Raw genomic sequence first — 19,304 nt, forward strand, 5'->3', positions numbered from 1 at the left:
AACTGTAGAATATTGTAGTGAGACCATGTTTTCTTGCATGAATTAAAGCACTAATTGGCGTGGAACCATATTTGGTAACCCGATAAGTTGATGTTTCTCATTTGAACTTCAATGTGAGAGTAATTTATTAAACAGTAGACAGATTGTTTCTGTATTCTTCCCTCTTAACAATGTAGCAGGGCAGGAACCATATTTGGTACCATGTTAATTGGGTGTTCCTCGTTATAACTTCAACTTTAGAATATTGTGAATAGTAAGAACTAGTTGTGCTTTAGCAGGTGCGGAGCCATATTTTGTACCATGTTAAGTGAATGTTCCTCGTTATGACTTCAACTTTAGAGTATTGTTGTCAGTAGAAAGATTTAGTAGCACTTTAGCAGATGTGGCACTATATTTGATGGCGGCTGACGTGGGCGTTAGAGCTTGAACTTTCGAATATTGAAGTGAGTGGTAAGACAGTGTTTCTGTAGTAGAAACCGTAGTAGTTACTGGGTGTGGAATCGTATTTAGTGCCAGGTGAACTGTGTGTTCCTCGTTATAACTTTAGAGCATTCTTGTGAGTAGTAAGATCTCTGAGTGCTTTAGCTGGCACGAAACTGTATTTGATAACTAGTTAAGTGGGTATTGTAACTTTAGCTAATGGAGAACAATTTGTCCTACCTCTGCTCACTACAACTGACTCTTGTTGATGTGCTTACGAGGAATAATAAGGCATAATCACTGCTTTTAGAGAGCGACATCAAAAGCAGGCGCTCATAAAATACAGCGTGCGAAATGAGTTTCTGACTCATGCTTAATCGGACATAAATGGCCGGGTCAGCCACTCTTGTTTGTTTATTTATGCAACGTTCCTCAGCATTATGGTCCTCGGTGTGGTCATCATCATCATCATTGTGTTGCGGATGGCCATAGGCACAACACCTGTCGGGATGTCTCCTGCCAGAATTTCTACCACTATAATGCTAATGTGTGTGTGTGTGTGTGTGGGGGGGGGGGGGTTACTCATTGACATCACTGACACGGTCTCTCATCAAAAGTTGTTCATTTATTTCTATGCTTTAAATAAGAAAGTACATATGTAAAAAATGATACTTTTTACTTGAAGATACATTACCAGGTTCAAAGGAAACTTTACAAACATTTCAAAAGACATTTTTCTCCATCAGAGTATAACGCCGCTCATCCACGGCCATGTTATTAGGCAAAAAGAGGAAAAAAGGTGAGGTAGAAAACTATATGAGCCCTGATGTGAGTTATATTCAAATGATCTTTAATTACAAACTCCCACAGACTTCTGGGCCCATTTGACCTGCACACATGGACACTTTGCTTTTCAGGATGAGGGGGCGCCACGTGGCCATTTTCTCTGATTTGCACCTGGGAGAGAAAATAGGGAGGCCAATTACGGAGCCACTTTGAAAGCATTTACAGTAAAGATGTGGTCAAATTACACTTTAAACAATAACAAATTATTCTCTAGGGCAATGTTAAACTTTAAAGCATTGTTGTTGTTCCCCACTATGTTAACCCCCTTTTAGTTCTTTTTGTAGGCTCCAGCACACATTCATTCCACGCAGAGATTTCCATAAACATTTCCATAAGAGCAACCGAAGAGCCAGCTTGTTTTTTTTTTTTGTGGGGGGTTCAATAATCATCCTGTATATGCACGCAATGTCCTCCAGTGATCCTTTAAAATAAAAAAAACTCCCTACCATCAATTGTTTTGTTTTGAATATACTGCACATAGCCAGAGCAGCAGTAGTGCTTTAACCCTTAATTGGCATTAAAAAAAAAAATTATAATAAAATACAGCAGACAAGAAAGACAGACAGGTAGGTTCAATCAAAGCGTAAAGTACAAAAAGCAGCAGTAGTAGATCAAATACAATAAATAGTGTCCAGTACCTGTTTGAAATGCTCGGGAATTTTCAGAGCAACCAGCACAACAGAAAAATGTGCAGCGTTCTCAAAATCAAGGGTGATTAACAGAAGGGCTGCGTGATATGATGTTTTATCTCGGTGCGAGTTCTTGTTGTCACAAACCAGTTGGTATGAATTGCGCTACCCCCTAGTGGTGTGGATGAAGGCAGGAAACAGCAATGGAACACAGCAAATTAAGCTGAAATGATTTACGCAAGGCTAACCAAATGTTTTTATTTGACATAAAATGAACGATCCTGTGTGGTTTACGATCTGGATGTACAACGGACCAATGAGGACAGTATGACACACAAGACTTGCGTCAAGTTGGAAGTGGAAAAAGTAAATATGCTCTTTAGAAAGCAATGAAAAATGAAGTAGTAGTCTTGCTTTTTTAATTTATGCTATAATTTTATGGTAGCTACAGTACTTTTAAATAATTCATGTCACTAAGAGAGAACAAATCTTTTCTTTGTGGAAGGCCATCCCACCTACACACACCAAATATGATTTTCTGTTCCAAATCGTAGTGTGACTAACTGAACTCAACTTGGTAGAAGCACAGCTTCATAGAAATTTTACCATCCTGTCTGATGTACCATCTTGAGACAAAAATAATATAGGAAAAACCGCCACAGAAAAGTACAAAAATTAACTTTTCACAGACTGTATTTGTTTAGCTAACCCACACCGGCAGATAGCAACGTGATTGAAGTGGTGCAAATAATTTTTACAATAGACTAATGACAACAGTACAACATGCAAGAGTCGACAAAAATGATAAGTGGAAAGACCAAACTAAATTCGCTCTTTGGAAAGCAACAAAAAAGGTCATAGTGGTCTTGCTTTTTTATGTAATGCTATACTTTCCACATACCACCAAGCTCTTCCAGTACGGTAAAAGTTCTTAGGATACTAAAACAACCCCAACTGATCCATGTGTCAAGAAGAAATGACACCAAATTCTGGTTGTCCTCCATCGTTGTTTACAACGTGGCGGCTTGGCCTGTGTTCTCAAGCTATTCACGTAGCTAACACAGCTCGTGTCATCTGTACAACACTCCCCAATAAGGTATTTTCTGTTTTTAAATTGTGCGACTGGTTGTTTGTTTCTATGTGCCCTGCGATTGGCTGGCGACCGGCTCAGGGTGTACCCCGCCTCCCGCCCTAAGATAGCTGGGGTAGGCCCCAGCAGCCCGCTACCCTAGTGAGGATAAGCGGTAAAGAAAATGGATGGATGGAAATTGTAGCGAGACAAACTGAATCGAACTGTACCACTTGGTGGAAACAAGTCTTGAGTTGTACATTTTTACCCAATTTGCTGTCCTCTCAATGGCTGTAGCTAGGTAGCGTAATGTAATCTAGCCATAGAAATGGGATGATAACAATTGTTTGGAATGATCAATTAAATATGGGAAATGCTAGGGTATTGATTGGCAAACACTATTACTCTAGCATAGATCTACAAGGACATGTTCCAAAGTGCGCCTCAGCAGAATACATTTATGTGGCTGGCCTGATCAGTTTCTGCCACATTTCCAGGGGAACTCAGTGTTCCTCAGGGTCCCAAGGCCTATGTGCTCTTGCAAGTGTAGACCTCCTCCTCGCGGACACACGTCTGGCACTCCACATGGCAGCACCAGCGCACCTGGCAGTGGCAGGAAAGGCTGGTGAGGCGCATGGCCGTATTGTAGCCGCGCCCGCAGCAAAGGTTCTGGCAACTAGTGTCCTTGGCGCACGATCGTCCGGCTGTGCCCGCTGAATAGCGTGAGGGCCGACAAAAGCTGGGCGACTCCTCCAGGTAGACCAGGTCGGTGGTACGCAGGCTCTGGCTGTGGCGACGTGGCCCTGCGAGCTCGCTCTCACCGGTGGCCACGTTGGTGACACTGAGAACCCGCATGGCTGTGTCGTAGCGGTACTTGAGCAGCCGGCCCGTGTCGTGGAACGGAGACAGCTGCTTCCAGCAAGTCCGTACGGCGCAAGAGCCGGAAACCCCGTGACACTTGCAGGTGGTCTTGAGGCCGCTCTTTACCGCCTTGGACAGACAGCATGAGAAGAAGGAGGGGGGAGAGGGGAAAAAAACAGGGAGATGTCAGTTCTCTAGCTTTGATTCATTACCTGGCATCTTATCTGGGAGGTCTATCTGCACGGATGTGGACGGTTTCCTGAAGGCGGTCGGCTGCACCTTTTCAGAATGTTTCAGCTCAACTCGGTGCTAACTCTAAGATAATGGATTGAGGGCAACTGTCGTATTTCATTTGGCACACATCTCTCACTCGGACAGCTCGGGCTCTGTTGCGACTAGTACTGTCTGCCTCGCATGTCTCGTTCCTCAAGCCCGAGACATGGCGGGACCCATGGTGCAAACGCTGGAATCTCTCCGCCTCCCTTTACCGCCTGCTCACGCAACCGACTTAAACCAAGCAGCCCCCAAAACTAGCTCAAGAGGGGTACCCCTGATTTGTTTGCACCATCACTCAGCCATCTGTCTGGGTGAGGGCCAGAGACAGGTCAGATAGCATGGGGGTTAGTCCGACAGGCCTCAGGGTACTTTGAGGTTGAAAAGTTCTGCTTAGTTCCTCCCTCTACAGGTATGAAACCCTCAGGGGGCTTCAGAGTACTATTACTGAGAGCTGGGTGGGTGGCTGGGAGGCCATGCTCTCTTCTCAGACCACATCGGTGTAAAGTGAGGAAAACATTCAACTCAGATAAGATAGCTCTGCCCTTACTTCTTCCTGTTTTGTTTGGCTTTGTTGTCTAGGGTGAAAGATCCCCGGGGGCTTCTTGTCAATTTCAGAGCGCCACAGCGGTGGTTACCAACATTAGGCAGGATTTATGGCGAGTCCACTGATTTAGTACATGGAAAAAAAATGCTTGCTCGTATATTAAAAAAGAGGCCACTGTTATAATCACTCCCTCTGCGATATGAGACCTTTAATTTGCAGTCGGCCCGCACAGCAAGCTTTATCATGCCTAAGAACACCTGGCTCCGACTCTCGTCTCTTTAGCTAAAAACCTTTTCTAGCATCCTCTCATGGCATCGGTAGGATTAAATTGCAGTATTTGGGGGCACTTTGTACTCACCCGAATTCCCACATTGACATTGTGGGTATCCACCTGAGCCCTCAGATCCTTGCTGACCCTCTTCTGGCTCAAGAACCTCTTGAGGAATTTGGTGCTGTACTTGAGGTTGTCGCCGCACACCCCCCACTGCCACGCCTCCCGGTGCTGGATGCCGGGCGAGTCGTCACAGGTGCAGCGCTCCATGCGGCCCGAGCTGCACGCCTTGGCGAGGGCGTGGGTCAGCGCAGCCGACGACACCGCCAGGAGAAAGGCCGTCTCTTTGAAGGCTGGAACAAACCAGAGCAAAAAGATTTAGTGGTGATTTTACACTAGGGGCAAGTCAAACAGTGCCCCATACATTTTTTTATTTCATACGGCGTACTGATACAATTATTGTTCCTGCCAACTCGCCCTCCCGCCGTAAACAAATACATCTGTCTCTGGCTAGCAGACGTCATGGCAAGTGATATGCTTTTGGATGTGCGAACAACTTTGCAAATAGTCACCTCGCCTCAGTCCTCAGTTTACAGACGTTTCAAGCTTACGAACGGCATGCAATGAACTAGTTTTCACAGTGAAGCAAATGTTATCATCATAGAAGGCATGCTCAGTTAACCCCTACCTACAGTTTAAAATTTTTGATTTGATTGATTGAAAAATGCAACTCATTTTTTGACTGCACTTTACTAATTGTTTTTTTTCCCCATCTGAAAATAACCAGAAATAATGCAAACGTATGATTAACGTTTAAAGAAAGCACATTTGTCATAAAGTGCTCCTTGAAGTATGAAATTGTCATTTAAGTGCAAAGACAGAGTTTCCCAGTCCTCACACAAATGGATTTTTTGGATTATCTTGGGGGGGGGGGGGGGGAGTTTTACACCACAAAAACTACAACAGTCAATGAATTGAAAGATGTCATTGGAAGACTGTCTCAGTCTTTTTTATACTATCTGATGCAGTAGAGCCAAGTTGCCACAGAGGTCGTTAAGTAACTGCCCTCTGAAATCTTTTAATGGGTATATTTCACGCAACGAGTCACAGCACAAACGTGACCTTACTAAAATGTTGATCTATGTTGCTATGCCTGCTAGCTAGCGGTTATGATGAATTGAGGGCTTTTTGTTAACATATGACTGTGTTCATGCTAGTCTTTAGGAGTGTAACATTCCTTGTGTTCAGATTTTTAAGTATGGAACTTTCAGGTTCAGGAGCATATTGGGTAAGGGAGGGGAAGTGTACTGTCAAGAAATACAGTGCAGCTCAGCCTCTGGCTCGCAGATGTCCTGATTAATGATATGCTTTTGGCAGCACGTCAAACGTGCCAAACAGTCCACCCGGCCTCCCTGGTTTCTCAGTTTAACCAGGATCCACAAAGGAAAATCTAGCCGCTAAGTACGGCTGTCAATCGATTCATTAAAAAAAAAAAAAAAAAAATCTGATTAATTATACTTTGGAATTTTGATTTATCTCGGACGCCAAATATGCCACACATAGTACCACATTTTGCTTTCAGATGGTATTTTAAACTTGTTGTGCATTGATGACGAGAGTTCAGCGCTGTACGATTTGCAAATTACCTTTGTTTTTATTTTTCGAAAGTCCCATCGAGGTGACTTTTGAAACCAACTTTTCTGCCAAGCACACATGTTGGGGTCTCCTCACTTATCGTTGCACTGGCGTAAGCATTCACCTGATAACTGACCTTCTAGCAACCAGCACCACATTTCAAATATCCATCCGCGGTTAAGGTAAAGGAGCGCATGCGGTCCAAATAATCTGAGTGAATACATGGTTAATGCAATAATTTTTGGGTGATTAATCATGCCTTAACGCTTAAACTTTGACAGCTCTAGTGCTATGCTATTGAGCATCGGCTGCAGGGGGCTGGCACTTCTAAGCTAGTAATTCTTGCCTCCATAGGCTAATGGCATATAAACAACATGTATTACATTTTGAATGCACCCCAAACCATGGCCTTAAATCTATGCTACATACCCAACTGTTATTTTAGTCGTACCGTTAAACACCCCAAAAAGACCAAATGCCCTTGAATAAGCTTGTACGCCCAAATGTTTACAAAGCATTCACCGTGTTGTCATGTCATCCTCTTCTGACCTGTCTCCTCGTGTCACACAGTTATTTCGTTGCCCCCGAGCTATCAGCGGGCGTGTCTTATTTTGATGCAATTAATTATTATTTTGACTAGGAGACAGCCTTTTCCCACATGAAAGCAAGCAATCGCGCCACCCTTTTCCTCTGGGAATTGGGCGGATAAAAATAACCACATGGGGCTTCAGAAGTCTCCGCCGCCACCACCATCACCGCCACTTGTTGGCATTCTCACTCCCTCATTACTTCCATGCTGACCTGTTCATCTATCCCACATGTTGATATCCATATGTACCGGTCCTGTTTGATTGAAGCTCAACTTGCAGCTGCAAGAATTTTTTTTTCTTTTTGACTCAAAACGATTGAGGACTGATTGATTAACTGTAAAAACAGGAGAAAGGTTACTAAAGTTTAGTGCATCATACCACCAAAGTCCATGTAAATACATTTAGTAGATCAATACCTTAAAAGCACAAGTAGAATTTTAGGAAAAGTGTATTTACTCTCTTGGAATAGTTGTATTTATTATTTATTCAACAAGTTAATGGCCTTTTTGGTTGTCTAAACATCCCTGAAAAGTTTTTTGCAAGCATGTGAATCCTGGAGAAAATGTATATATTTTTGCTCAACCTCCCAAATCTCCCTCAATAGCGCCCCCTAGAAAGTTAGACAAAATCAGCCCCCTGCACCAGTTTCACCAGTCAACATGAAATTTAGTGGACATGTCTATCATAACAGGATGCAGAAAAAAGTCTCAAGGAACCATGCCTGAAATTGACCAGACCATCAGCCATGTTGGTTTGAAGCAGCCATTTTGGGCGAACTGCAAAATCCATCCATCCATGCTGGAGCCTATCACACCTATCTTCGGGCAAGAGGCGGTGTACACCCTGAACTGGTCGCCAGCCAATCGGAGGGCACATACAAACAAACAACCACTCGCACTCACATTCATACCTGCGGGCAATTTAGAGTTTTCACTTAACCTACCATACATTTTTGGGGGATGTGGGAGGAAACCGGAGTATCCAGAGAAAACCCACGCAGATACGGAGAGAACATGCAAACTCCACACAGGCCAGGCCGGATTTGAACCCGGGTCCTCAGAACTCTGAGGCAGATGTGCGAACCAGTCGGGCACCGTGCCGCCACTTTGACGATCTCCTACTAGAAAATTCACCCAAATGAGCCCCATTGGAAGCAGGTATAGAAAACAGGTGGGCAACGTCTAATTACCAAGCTTTTTGGCCTACGCGGTCTAATGTGTGCGAGGGTTTGGCGTCAAAGTTTGATAATTTTGAGGATTTCATTATAGTAGTCTTGCAATTGTACTGTATGTGTCCCATGTAGCTAAATAAGTTATCCATAGAATTAGGAACAGCTCCGCATCAGTTCAGCACCACCATGAAAACATGTTACAGTATTAACTGAATACTGTACATCGAATTTTCGATTGACGGCACTTGAGTGCACGTGTAGCTAATATTGTGATGTGCCAAGCGTCAATGAATTGTTGCACGAGTGTCAAATGTCTTGAGTGATGGGGAGAGGAAGAGACACGGCAACGTTCTCCCGAGGTCACAGGTTCGACCCCGGTCTTACCTCTCTTCAGGAGGCTCACCCGGCCGTCCAGGCTGCAGTTCCAGCGCTCGTTGCGGAACTGGTAGCGACACTCGAGTAGGCTGATGCGCACGGTCTCGCGCAACGTCTCGGCCAGGCCGGGCTCGCGTCGGCACAGCCTCTTCTGCCGCCGTGACAGCACCATCTGCTCGCACTGCTTCAGGTGGGACTTGCCCGTCGCCGGCTCGTTGGAGAAGGGGCCCGGCAGGAAGACCAGGGGCTCCCGTCCTGTCAGTCTAGACGTGGACACATTTCATTAAAAAAAAAAAAAACAGGAAAGCCCCACACGTTAAAAGCTGAACTACACATGTAAGTTTGTTAAAATATTTTCAAATACTTTCTTACAGTTGGTTGAAAGATTTTCAGATAATAAAAGTATGTAACATAACATTTTATTTTTTAAATGTCTTATGCTTTATGTAATCAGTTGAACAAAAGATCAGTTTGTTGAAATATTTTCATATAATAAAACGCTGAATTTTTGTTAACATAAACTAAAATAGTTTTTTTTTCTTTTACAGTGTACGGATTTTAATCAGTATGACAAATTAAAAGGTTGCAAAATATTTACGTAATAAAAGCTATAAAGGGATTTTATTTTAAAAATGTATTGTCTAAAACAAATGATCAGTTTTAAAAAAATATTTTCATATGATAACAGTAGATTTTTTTTAATCAAGATTGTAAAAAAAAATAATAATTTGGTATTACAGTATGCTGATTTTAATCAGTGTGATTAAGTTTTAAATATTTAGGTATTATAAAAAAGCTGGGAAATATTTTAGTTTAAAAATGTATTATACTAATTGGAATCAGTACCATGAGTGAAAAAAATTAAATTCATAAAAACTTTTAACATTTTTTTTTCAGGTTATTTAATTTGCTTGAGATTCAATTCAATTTGATAATCATTTGTTGCCAGTTCACAGCAACATTTATCTCGAGGCACTTTACGCAGAAAAAAAAAACCTCAGCTCAGTTCTAAATGATTTAGGATTGGCATGAAACCTAGATTTCAAGCAATACCAGAATAGACTTTCATCATTGTTGCGGAGATAATGAAAAACAGGAAATGATACAAAAGGATAACGCAGCAGCAATAAAACTACATCCAACAACCAAAACCGCAACACCAAGTTGCGCGGAGAGACCTGCCCTAAGACTGTCACACCGCAGCAGTGAAGGGAAGTTACCATTTGTGCCCAATTGAATTCAAAATGCACAATTAACACGTGCATGTCCCGATGTGAGCCTTTCGAAACACTTTCAAGCAAAAGGCGAAAAGTTGTGCTGACCCGAAGTAAGCTGCGCTGTGCGACAGGAGGATGCAGAGTGCAACGAGGCGCAGTAGGCAGCCGGTCCGCGGGAGCCTGGAGCGCATGGTGCCGGCTCGGTTCTGCTCTTCATCGCGCTGATTCTGCCCGAGGAGAAAGTCCGAGCCCCGTTGGCCGGCGCAGCTCTTTAAGCGTGGAGAGAGAGAGAGAGAGAGAGGGAAAGGAGGAGGGTGACGGATCATCGTCACTTTTTCAGTTGACGTGCCCTCCCCTCCCACTGTCAACGCCACCCAGGTGGATCATCTGCACTTGTAACATTGGAAATCGGCATAATCATTGATGGTATCGTTCCATAAATCTTAACATTAAAAATCGGAATAATGATTGATAACTTTCTATCGAGCTAAGTGGTGCCAGGCTGCGAGAATGATTATTAAATAGGAAATGCTATCTCGACATGTGAATTGTTCATGATAATACGTCTGTATAAATCTGTATGTGGTGCCAATCTGCAGAGGTTATTAATGAAATAATGAGTTATAAAATATTAAAAATATTTTCTATAAATCTGTGGTGCCAATCATCTGCAGGAATTATTATAAAATATATATTTTTATATATTGCTGTTCATTTTCTGTAGATCGAAATGGTCCCAATCTGCAGAAATTATAGCATTTTGTAATGGTCAAATATTGAATATACATTCAAAATATTTTAATATAAATCTAAGAGGTTCAATCTACAGGTATTATGAAATAATTCAATATTTATGTAGGTTTTAAACATAATTTAACATTAATAATTTTCTATAAATCTAAGTAGTGCCAATCTGCAGTTATGATTATGTAAAATAATTATAGAATATTTTCATAGTTTTTAATTTTTTTTTTGTAAAAATCAGTGATACCACTGCAACAATGATGATTGAATTAAATATATGTAGATCAGGGGTGTCAAACTCATTTTTGTCACGGGCCACATCGTAGTTATGACTTCCCTCGGAGGGCCGCTACGACTGTGAACCCATATAAATGAAAGGTTACCTCATATACTGTTATTACATACAGTATACACAACACATTGATGACGAACCGGTTTTGAAAGCTTGCAAATATCTCAATGGTGTTACACCAGAACGCAATGAGCAATTTTGATTTGTTGTCGCGGGCCACATAAAATGATGTGGCGGGCCAGATCTGGCCCCCGGGCCACCAGTTTGACCTGTGATGTAGATCATTAATACTATAATAATAAAAAGTGCTAATCTGCAGGAATTATAAAATACCATTTTATAAAATTTAAAAATATTTTAAAATACGGACATTTTTTTGTGCAAGTTTATGTTAATATGAAAACCATTTTTGTATTCCATGATAATAATGTGCTCCGTTCTATTCCGAGGAAATTGCTCTATCTAGTGGTTTTATTCATTCATTCAGGGCCAGATCATGGGGAGGATTTTAAACTATAAATGAATTTTACGATTGTATTAATGTTGAAACATATTTTACAGAGCATATATTATGTAAAATAGATGTATTTATTTTTTTGTATCGACAGTTGGGTCTTTGTGGAGTGTCTGCCCACCCATCAAGTGTGAAATTAAGTGGGTGAATACTTTCGGATTGCCTTAGCTCCATGGAAGCAGAAAAATTGTGTTTTAAAGGTTACACATTTTGGCGAAGATCTTCGCTAGTGACGTAAATCATCTTGAGAAATTCCAATGACCTGATTTCAGGCCTCTCGGCAGAAGCTCACAAATCTGGAGCTCACGAACGCGTGGACGATTTTATTTTTTATTTCACGTTGACTGAGGCACGAGAGACAATATTACATGCCAAATACAAAAAAAAAGTTGGTTTGCTAAAATATGGGCACCTTTAAGCAAAACATGATATTCTGAACAACACCGTTGCCAGTTTTCACGTTTTGAATCAAACACTACCCGTGACGGCATTCCCGAAACTTAACGAGTGCCAGGGTCCAGTGTGAAATCTGAAGGTCCTCTGAAAATTATGGAAAGATATAATTTGAGTTCTTGCGAAAACACAATTTTGTGACCAAAAGAAGTGCATCCATGCTGTGAACACACTATTTACTAGTAAGACATGGTAAGAGACCCGTGGGGAGAAATAAATAGATAAACGACGCCCACTGCTGGACAAAATATGCACCTGCGTAAGATTTGACAACTCAAGTATACCAATGAAAGTACATAAATTTAGCATCCCAGTCTATATATACAACAACAACACAGATACCCAACAAACTGAATAAATGAAAAACAGTGACATAATACTTAACCTAGACAGGCCCATTTCTAGTGAATTTGAGGCAAACATGAAAAAGGCGTATTGCAAAAAAGGTGTGGAATATGGTGTGTTGAAAAGGTCTTGGTCAAAGAGTGGAGCAGGGGCTGTGCAGAGGGGCTTAGGGGGCCTTCTTATATTTTCTTATAATCAGCACAAACAAGAGTAAAGGATTCACCTGTCCCACTTGTGGGCACTCCATGGGAAAGGAAAGGAAAGGAAAGGGGATAATGCGCTTTGGGCATTCTACACATGGAGCTTTCTGTGCAGGACATGTCCTTCCATCTTCCATCACCAGAAGGTGAAGGTCACCGACCTTACGGACATGCCAGGAAATGCCAGGTCCTTCGGTCCGGTCCACGTGTCACTGGTGGCTGCAGAGGACAGACGAGAACAAATCTCTCATTCAGTTTTATGATATTCCACTTACCCGGCTAGTATTTCTGACGGAGACCATTATGCATTTAATGGTGGTGCAATGTTGGGATGCTCACCAAAGTTCAAGACACTTTGCAGCCAGCTTTGCTCTGCGTTTGTGCGGTTGGACAAAGGTTTGGCGCCGAGACCATCCCATGTCTTTTTGTCCTCAAAACATTTGTAGCAGAACTCTGCAAACTCCTTCCAGTCAGGTCCCGAGCATCTCAACTCTGCAGATGAGATCCCATGTGACTTTAGCTGTCATGAACAGTTAATGTAGTAACATGAAGAAATAGTTTATATTCTGGACAGTATAACTCACTTCCATCTGCAAAAGTCTATGACAAGAATATGTGGAACATCGCATCTTAACTGTCCTCTAAAAGACTAAATGTTGCAAATGTTTTGTAATTAAATACACGCGCATGGACTGGATTCAAAAAAACAAAAACAAAACACTAACAATATGCCTTTGGCCTACCAGTAGAGGGAGTCCGCGTACTACCCGTGATACCCTTGCCACACTTCCCAGCTGACTTGGGGCGAGAGGCGGGCTACACCCTCAACTGGTCGCCAGCCAATCGCATCGCACATAGAAACAAACAACCATTCACACCTACGGGCAATTAAGCTATTTGGTTTTGTGTGCGTGCGTGTGTTTTGGCATTGTCCCCTGTTTTTAAAAGCGGTTGACGACATGTTGCAGTTGCTCTCTCGGGCTCGAGAGGGCAGACAAAACCAAGAATCCTCATGTATTCTCACTATGTTATTGCGAACAGAAATGTTATTGAAAATGTTGATAGCAACGAAGCGTATCCATGCAACTCCATGCAATTCACACACGCACACACACGCACACACAAACACACACACACATTTACATATGTACACTGCATGTACATACTGTATACTGTACTCACGTTTTTCCTCCATCAGTCCATTCACCATCCTTCTGCACCTCCATCTGCATTTCAGGTGGCCAATCCTCTTGTTACCTTGGAAACCGCACCCTATGTATTTATAGAGAGCCACACTGCGAAAGGAGAGCAGCGGGCAGAGAGCTTCTGAGGGTTCTTTTCTGAAGGTACAGTGGTAGGCCTCTCCAAAACACGGCAATTGTAAGAGCGCATCTGTAGTATGCATCGGTCTGGTTTAATTTGGCCACAGAATAGAGTGGGAATATTCTGATATGATATGCAGTGTCATACTCTGCTTCCGTCGCTGGATCCTTTGGAAGAAACTTTCTGTGAGATGTCACAAATATTCATTTCACAGCTCATTAAAAAAAAAAAAAAGGTCTTTGGAGCCAACACCAATGGAGACACACTACTCACACCATTAGGCACACTTGCCCCATCCACTGCCAAAGCTGCATTACATTTTCAAAGACAATAATGCACATTTCCCCCCCCCCCCCCCCCCCGTAATAGAGCAACCAAAAGATGATAATTTCTGCTCACCACTGCATCGTGTTGTAAAATCAGTACCTCTATAGAGTAAATCAAAATTGAGCATTATTATTTTTGTGAAGGCAGAACTTTTGACCCGTCTTCAGATTTTATTAGATTAGAAGTTGAACACTTTCCATGGGAATTAGTGATTGGTAACGGTATTTAAATTTAGAGTTTTTACTTGCACAATAATAAGTATTTAGGTTTCTGTCTGTCTGAATGTCCGTCCGTCCATCCATCCATCATCCATCTATAAACCCCAATTCCAATGAAGTTAGAACGTTGTGTAAAATGTAAATAAGAACAGAATACAGGGCGCCCGCATACTCGTGGTTCTGCACCCACAACGTCACCCATCCGTGGATTTTCTTTCTCTCCATTTTTTAAATGGATTTATCCCCACTTATTTAATATTTTTTTGGGTGTAAATAAAAAAAAAAACAATTTCAATGCAATTATTATGGGTATCAAAAGGGTCCGTCTTGGTCCCTTTTCCCTGCGAATAGCGGGGGTCTACTGTATAATAATTAGCAAATCATTTTCAAACTATTTTGAATTGAATAGACTAAAAAAAGACAAAATAATGTTCAAACTTACAGTGTGAACATTTATTTATTTATTTTTTTGCAAATATTCTCTCATTTTGAATTTGATGCTTGCAACACGTTCCCAAAAAGCTGGGACAAGGTTAAAAAAAGATTGGGAATGTTGAGTAATGCTAAAAAAACACCTGTTTGGAACATTCCGCCAGTGAACAGGTTAATTGAAAACAGGTGAGTGTCATGATTGTGTATAAAAGGAGCATTCCCGAAAGGCTCAGTTGTTCCCAAACAAGGATGGGACAAGGTTCCCCACTTTGCTTACAATTACGAGAGCAAATAGTCCAATAGTTTAAGAACGTTTCTCAACGTGCAATTGCTAGGAATTCATCATCTCCAGTCTATAATATAAGTAAAATATTCTGAGAATCTGGAGAAATCTCCGCACGTAAGCGGCAAAGCCGAAAACCGACATTGAATGTCCTTGACCTTCGATCCGTCAGGCAGCACTGCATTAAAAACTGGCATCATTGTGTGAAGGATATTGCCACTTGGGCTCAGGGACACTTAAAAAAAAAAACATTGTCAGTTAACACAGCTCGGCGCGACTCACTACATCTACAAATGCAAGTTCTAACTCCACGTTGCAAAGCGAATGCCATTATCAACAACACCCAGAAATGCTACTGGCTTCTCTGGGCCTGAGCTCATCTGAGATAGACTGTTGCAAAGTGGAAAAGTGTTCTGTGGTCTAACGAGTCTACATTTCAGATTGTTTTCTGAAATCATGAACATCGTGTCCACCGGGCCAAAGAGGGCAAGGACCATCTGGCATGGCATCTGTGAACTTGCACATCTGTGAAGGCACCAATAATTCCGAAAGATACATAGAGGTTTTGGAGAAACATATGCTGCCATCCAAGCAACATCTTTTTCAGGGTCATCAATGCTTATTTCAGCAAGACAATGCCAAGCCACATTCTGCAGGTATTACAACAGCGTGGCTTTGTAGTAAAACAGTGCGAGTACGACACTGACCTGTCTCCCATTGAAAATTTGGGGCGTATTAAGAAGCAAAAAATACGACAATTGAGACCTCGTACTGTTGGGCAACTGAAATTGTACATAAAGCAAGGGCGGGAATTCCACCTACAAAGCTTCAACAATTAGTGTCCTCATGTCCCAAATGGTTTTTGAGTGTTGTTTAAAGGAAATAAATGCAACACAGTGATAAACATACCCCCGTCACAGATTGTTTGGAACGTGTTGCAGGCATCAAATTCAAAATGAGTGAATATTTGCAAAAAAAACACAACCACAAAATTAATCAGTTTGAACATTTAATATCTTGTCTTTGTAGTGTATTCAATTGACTGTAGGTTGAAAAGGATTTGCAAATTATTGTATTCTGTTTTTATTTAAACAATGTCCCAGCTTTGGGGTTTCTATCTCATCCAGCTGTCTATCATCTAGCCATCACCACTCCATCTGTAGGCATCTTCTATGCATTTAGCTATCTCCACCCATCAATCCAACCATCTATCTCCATTTATACCTACATTGATTTATCTCCATCCATCCATCCATGTCCATCCATTTGTCTATCTTGCCATCCATTACTCATCCATCTCCATCTAGTTAGGCCATCCATCCATCCATCCATCCATCCATGCAAAGTCTGTCCATCCATCCTTCCATTCATGGGAAGTCTATCTGGCCATCCATCCATCATCCATCTACCTCCATAAATCGATCTATCATTTATCTCTCCATCAATTCAGCTGCTTATATCATCTGCCCATCTCCATCTATCTCGCTCATCCATCATCACTCATTCATCCATTTACATAGTTATCTCCAGCCATCCATCTTCATCTTTACTTCCATCCATCCACAGTAGGTGTATTTTCGTTTCCCTTCATCTGTCCTTGCTGACTTCCACAGTCCGTCCATCGCCCTGTGCAAATGAAGCTCTGAAACGAAGCTCAGCCATCAGATCAATATTTCAAGATCAATGGTCAGATATTGGCAGTGAATTATTTAGTGTGGGGAGTTACTGAGTGAAGGTAAAACAACACAAGAGCCAGCGCGCTTCTGTCTAACATGCATGGTGACTTGCATTTGTTTGGCTTGCAGAAAGCACAGAAGGTGCTCAGCGCCGTGCTTGTCCTTACACCCACACACACACACACACACACACACACACACAAACACACACAAACACACGCACTATGTGGAGTGCACAAGTGCCCATAACACATTATAAAATCAAGTCATCTCCAGCCTCTCACATCGCCATGGCAACACAGGCCTTGTCCAGGTGATTGGCAGCAGACAGACCAAACGCCCTTTGGTTTCTCGACATGGCTGAAATATATTACAGTCAGGAAGTAAACGCCGTTTTAGTCGGCAGTAAATGCAAATCTCCCAGTTAATTCTTGTTTTGAAAGGTTGAAATTGCTATCACACGCACACACATGTACACACACAAAAAATGAAAAATGCAATGCAATACATTCCTTTTTAAGTTTTAGCAACAACATGTGACAAGTGTAGGGATGGGTATCGAGACTCGGTGGGAACTGGACTGTTTCCAAAGTTCTCATCGCTAGCTGTATTTTCTATCCAATCCGTTATCAATTCGATCGGAATTGATGCCACCGTTGCACATTTAATGCAGTGTACGCATCGCAAGGATTAGCTGGCATTCACTTAACTATTGGTGTTATCTATGTATTATTAATATGCTACATCACACAATTCTGAGTAAGGGTGCCCATTTGCCACCAAGAGCTGCAGTAAACACACGACTAAAAACGATACCAATTTAACTATAAACCACTACCAACGACCCCAATTTAACTATTAAACTGTGTCTTTGCAAAATAACACATTAAAGATGCATTTCAACGCAATCAAAATGTGTAATTTTAACTACAGCAATGCATTCTAGGAAAGAGCGCATGCAAATTTTCTGAGTGTCACGCTAATTACACTCTGCCAGAAACTGCGACCGGAAGTTTCCCTTGACCTCTTAGGGGCAGTACGGTGCGATGCATGCATGGAGCTACACATTTCTGCAAGCTTAAAAAAAAGAGTCAAAGAAGAATGTTGCTGTAGAACTTTATTTAACTTGTTTTTCACAGATTGGGAAGATTATATTACCTGTTTGTCTGTTACTACCACGTTTGTGTTTGAATATTCGGAAACTCCACGTCATATCTGCATTTTAAGCTGTGGTTAATGACACAGATTAAATGTTTAATATTAATATCTCACTATTTACCATCAGTCTTATTTAGAGCAGTAAAAATTCATGAAATCATACGTACATATAATTGTATATGGCAACCCTAAATACTTCCTCATGCTGTATTTGTACTTATTTTTTAGATGATTTGCTATGAAACATGAAATACAGATAAACATGAGCACTACATAAAGCTGTGTGTTTTTGGTGTCTGCTTACTTTACATCCCGTGAAATGGATCGATAAAAAGCCCCTCAGCCAGGGACAAAATGAACCAAAGGCTGCAAATACAAGAACATTTTGTTCTTGTTAGCCACCTAATTATGAAGTTAATCATGTTTTATCACGGAGAAATGTTCATTGCTGTGCTGCATTCGCTTATGACCCACGGGAATGTTCGCTGGATGCCCCCTTAAGGGTTATTGCTGGTAATTTATGCCTAATGCCTCCCAAGTTAAACATAAATCAGTGAATGCAACATGTTAATATAAGAACGATCATTGCAGGGATGTTTTGGTGTGGCCTACTTTTTGGTGCACGGTCCCTGCTGACTGGCAGGAGGGAGGGTGCCTGTGGACCAGCTGGACGTGATGGACAAAATGGTACGAGTTGTGTAATTGATGTGCAACGTGAGCATCCATTATTCATCCGTTCTCGTCATGAATAGGCTCGCATCCGCTTTCATCTTTCCATCTCCTGACATTTTGCTTTCTCATCTGCCTCGGTCGCCATCTATTACCTTCAGTATGCACGCATAAGCCACAAACAAACAAAATAGGTGCTGCTCATTTGCAATTTATTGTTCAGTGTTATTTGCCAACCGTTTCACGCCATTTGACACTTATAGCACCTACTGTACCCTCACCTATTTGAATCTAGCTCTAATAAAGATTCTATTTTACGGCAATAATAATGCAAACTTTTGTATATGGCTCTCTTGTAACTGTACCTAATGCTGTGGCCAGTTAGTATACCAACACAAAAGTCTCCTTAGATTTTTTTCCCCCCCACAGTTTCTGCAAAATTGCTGCATTTGAACTGTCATTTATGAACCTGTGCCTTTTATACAGAACAAAAACAAAAATAGTTATGATTGTATTTTTTAATAAGGAAAAATAGTACTCGATAAAATTTTACTTAAAAAAAACCCCACTGAGTGCTAATTAAATAGAATGTAAAAAAAACTATTTGTGCATCATGATTTAATGCTGCAATTCATTTCATTGTGCTGCTCCTTCTGGTGTGCCTACCTCGGTCACCGGAAGGCAGTGTAATACTGTTCAGTCTTGCAGACACAAGCGAAAAAGATTAGACTTCTTCTACTACTACTACTACTGTAAGTGACTCAGT

The 19,304-nt window shown here is 41.6% G+C and overlaps 2 protein-coding genes across 5 annotated transcripts in view; one reads left to right on the forward strand and one right to left on the reverse strand.

The window, feature by feature from the left end:
• The window catches only part of srcin1a (SRC kinase signaling inhibitor 1a), a 130,789-nt gene that overhangs the window by 7,320 nt on the left and 104,165 nt on the right, over window positions 1-19,304 (forward strand). The window lies entirely within an intron of this gene.
• wnt9b (wingless-type MMTV integration site family, member 9B) lies at window positions 1,026-10,176 on the reverse strand. Its single transcript, XM_061750060.1, has 4 exons — window positions 10,010-10,176; window positions 8,697-8,950; window positions 5,004-5,269; window positions 1,026-3,954 (listed from the first exon to the last, which is right to left on the reverse strand). The coding sequence occupies exons 1-4, from the start codon at window positions 10,093-10,095 to the stop codon at window positions 3,493-3,495; spliced, it is 1,068 nt and encodes a 355-aa protein (XP_061606044.1). The 5' UTR covers window positions 10,096-10,176; the 3' UTR covers window positions 1,026-3,492.

Source organism: Phyllopteryx taeniolatus, chromosome 16, assembly GCF_024500385.1.
Source record: "Phyllopteryx taeniolatus isolate TA_2022b chromosome 16, UOR_Ptae_1.2, whole genome shotgun sequence".
Lineage (NCBI taxonomy): Eukaryota > Metazoa > Chordata > Actinopteri > Syngnathiformes > Syngnathidae > Phyllopteryx > Phyllopteryx taeniolatus.

Bases quoted from the DNA above. Each gene is read 5' to 3' on its own strand.
- wnt9b (XM_061750060.1), bottom strand. From the start codon at position 10,095: ATGCGCTCCAGGCTCCCGCGGACCGGCTGCCTACTGCGCCTCGTTGCA. The intron at 8,951-10,009 runs GTCAGCACAACT...GTCCACGTCTAG, and splicing joins CACAGCGCAGCTTACTTCGG to ACTGACAGGACGGGAGCCCC. The intron at 3,955-5,003 runs GTGAGTACAAAG...TGTCTGTCCAAG, and splicing joins ATGTCAATGTGGGAATTCGG to GCGGTAAAGAGCGGCCTCAA.